The sequence below is a fragment of the Elephas maximus genome, chromosome 14 (genome assembly GCF_024166365.1).
Source record: "Elephas maximus indicus isolate mEleMax1 chromosome 14, mEleMax1 primary haplotype, whole genome shotgun sequence".
NCBI lineage: Eukaryota > Metazoa > Chordata > Mammalia > Proboscidea > Elephantidae > Elephas > Elephas maximus.
The window spans coordinates 8551999-8555648 of record NC_064832.1 but is presented as its reverse complement, the minus strand read 5'-3'; the positions used below and the strand labels follow the sequence as shown (position 1 = coordinate 8555648).

The following is a 3650-nucleotide window of genomic DNA, read 5'->3' as shown; positions in this document are numbered from 1 at the left end:
AAATGATGTGGTGATGGGTACAGTAGTATCTGTGGTGGCTGAAAGCCTAGTGTATTTAGAGCACAGGCTGCATGTAAGTGTGGAATAGAGAATTTTTGCTTTTGTTTTTTCCCCATCAAACTTAGTTTTATTGGTTGTAATTTTTTTGAAACTTTTGAAATTTTAATTTGTCTTGATATTGAAGAAAATCATGTGAGAATACATTAAGCAAATATCTAAAACACATGCAAAAGTAATAACTATAGGCATATCACCTCAATACCTACTAAAGTGCATAAACATGAATTTCCTTCAATATAGAAATACCAAAAGTGTAAAGAACTCGGATTGCATAAGTAATATTTCGTAACGTCATGAGTAAATTACGTGTGGCATACTGACAAATTATTAAAAAACAATAGAGGTATAATTTGTACCACTGTATATGTATGTTATCTAATTTTGTGTGAATAAAAAATAATGTATAGTAACAGCAGAGATGGATAGTAGTATGCTATGGCAAAAATCTTGTTTGTAAGTGAAAGATTAAAGTAGTAATTAGTCCTCCAAGTCTGAGATTTCCCAAGTCATTTGATCAAGTTTTCATAAAGATATGTACAAGCTTCCTTTTAAACAAATCTCATTTCTGCATCATTCTTACATCTTTCAGGCACCAGTAGAGCCATGGTCAATGCCAATGGCACCACAGGAATAAACTTCATTCTTCTAGGGCTCTCTAACCACACACAGATCCACCTATTCCTGTTTGCCATGGTGCTTATGATCTTCATCACCTCACTGATGGGCAACACCCTTATGATCATTCTCATTCATGTGGACCCTCAACTCCACATGCCCATGTACTTCCTGCTTAGCCAGCTTTCTTTCATGGACATGCCGCTGGTCTCCACCATCGTTCCCAAAATGGCAGCCAACTACCTGATGGACACTAGGTCTATCTCTCCCACTGGCTGTGGAGTCCAAATCTTCCTTCTTCTCACTCTGGGAGGGAGTGAATTCTTCCTCTTAACGGCCATGTCCTATGACCGCTATGTGGCCATATGTCACCCACTGCGCTACCCCATTCTCATGAGTCAGAAGCTCTGTTTACTCATGACATCAGGTTCCTGGCTCCTGGGAGGGATCGATGGGCTGATGCAGGCTGGTGCCACCTTGAGCTTCCCTTACTGTCACTCACGGGAAATCAATCACTTTTTTTGTGAAGCACCATCACTGGTACGCCTTGCCTGTGCTGACACCACGATTTTTGAGTTTTTCATGTATGTCTGCTGCATTCTGATGCTCTTGATCCCTTTGTCTCTCATTTTGGCCTCATACAGCCTTATCCTGGCTGCAGTGCTCCGCATGCAGTCAGCTGGAGTGCAGAAAAAAGCCTTTAAGACCTGCTCCTCTCACCTGGTGGTTGTGGGACTCTTCTATGGCACCATCATGTTCATCTACATGAGGCCCAAATCTAACGGTTCAGAGGACCATGATAAGGTGGTCTCAGCTTTTTATACCATTTTCACACCTGTCTTGAACCCCCTTATATACAGTGTGAGAAACAAAGAAGTCAAGGGGGCCTTGAGGAGGTGGCTGGAAAAACATTTTATGTGATATCAATACTGAGCGTAATTTGCCAAAATGGCAGCAACTAAACTGGTTACAGGTTACGTTTCTAAAATATTGTTTTGTTATTTTGTTCATCCCATTTAAATTCTTCTTTTGTGTTGTATCAAGTTATTTTGCTCTTACTTTGCCAATCTGGCTGCATTTTTCCTATCTAATTATTTTTTATATATGGTAAATTAATTAAAAATTATATTTGTCCTCCTGTCATAACTTGCAGTGGTGTTTTTACTCTGAAATTAGGGCTCTGACAATAAGTATGAGTGATTGAGTTTATAAATAGCATATGATATGTGTATAATTTGTATTTTTTGATAAATAATGGAAATCATTAATTTTGATGGGGATAATACCTTTTGAAAATAAAACATAGATCATAAATCACATAATAAAGATAAAATAAATTCACATGAAATAAGGACCCAATGTGACCATCAAACATAAAATACGTAAGAAGATATCAAGAAATATTTGAAAATGTTACCGTGGGAAGATTTGTTAAAGAAACTTCCAGACAGAATATAAAAATGCTAATTGGCTTTTCATGACCTATGTTAAAACGTAAGAGCAGAGAGATGAGATGAAGAAAAAAATATATTGTGTACAAAGGAGTCAGTACACAGTGGATTCAAAAATAAAACTTTCAAGTCTCAAATTAAGAAAGGGCCTCAGGCCAAAGATCCAACACAAGTTGTGACTCTAAAATCATTTATTAAGGCTTCAGGACGATTTAAGACACAGTGCCTTAAATAAACATCCAAAGAGACAAAAGACCTTCTATAAATCTTGAGAGTCTTGTAGATTCTCTTTAGTTAAAAATATATAGGACTACTAAAATGTTTTAGGGCACTGTAGTGCAGCAGAGTCACAGGAAGCCCAAGGTTGGTAGTTGTGGGTTTTGTCTAATGGAGTAAATTCCAGTAAGATTCATGGAAAACTCACAATGTTTGTAAGCATGTTTTTCTGACAGAAATATCACTAGTTTGGTCTAAGGAGTAAGCTGATTGAGGTGACTACTCAGTTTTCTCATGGTAGAGCAAGGGTGACTCAGAAAGCAGAGGCAAAAATCATGTAGAATAATTCCCAGAGAATCACACTGAATCTTAATTAAGGAGCTGGCAACAAGTTCTACCAGAATTGCAGAATTGCAAGTGACTGTATGCTGCCCCATTCCCTATTTTAAGAAGTGTCTTAAGAGTAACTGTGTTAGTGTAATTATAGAATTCCCATGCTGTAACAAAGAGAGAAACCAAGACTTCTAGTGCACACCCCCAGCTGAGAGTCCAGCCAAATTCAAAGCCATTTTTTTCAGTCCTTGGTGGCACATCATGCAAGTGTATCTTTCAGCTCCCAGTTGAGCCACTTCCACTGATGTTGCATGGAGTAGAGATGAGCTGTCCCTGATGAAACCTGCTGAAATTGCAAATTCATTTGCAAAATAAATAATTGTTATTTTAAACTGCTGTGCTTTGTGGATACACACACACACACACACACACACACACACATATACACACACTGGAATAGTGCTTAGGTGAATATATGTGTTACCTAAAACCCAAAATAAAGATATCAACTACATTTGAATAAAAGGGGTTATAATTCTCTTTCCCTACTTCATATAATCTGGAACCATTGTTCTGAAAATAATATTATTATCTGTTTAGAATTATTTTATATTACAGAGAAGTCTTACCACTTTGGCTTTGATTAAAGTTTTAAGATGTTCTAGAAGTGAAAAATCAAAAACAATGTGGTTGAGGAAAAACTACTTAGATTTTTCTGTGAGAAGGCCGGGGTTGCCGTCTGGGATCAGTCAACTAAGAACAGGTACCTTGGGTAAGTTAGCTTCTCTGATATACAGCTATTCTGTCTGTAAAAACAGCATTCCTAAAATTAAAAATATATATATAATCAAGATTAAATTTAAGTTAGTAATGTGAAAATAACATGACAGAGACTTCAGTGCCTGGAAACATGGCAGATGAGGTATCATAACCAACACACAGAGCTAGTTGAATAGATAGATAGACAGACTTGGA

The 3650-nt window shown here is 37.1% G+C and overlaps 1 protein-coding gene across 1 annotated transcript; it reads left to right on the top strand.

Moving 5' to 3' along the window:
* Nucleotides 1–663: 663 nt before the first annotated feature.
* LOC126058415 (olfactory receptor 2T33-like) lies at nt 664–1596 on the top strand. The gene has a single exon (XM_049853486.1). The coding sequence runs from the start codon at nt 664–666 to the stop codon at nt 1594–1596; it is 933 nt and encodes a 310-aa protein (XP_049709443.1).
* Nucleotides 1597–3650: the final 2054 nt, after the last annotated feature.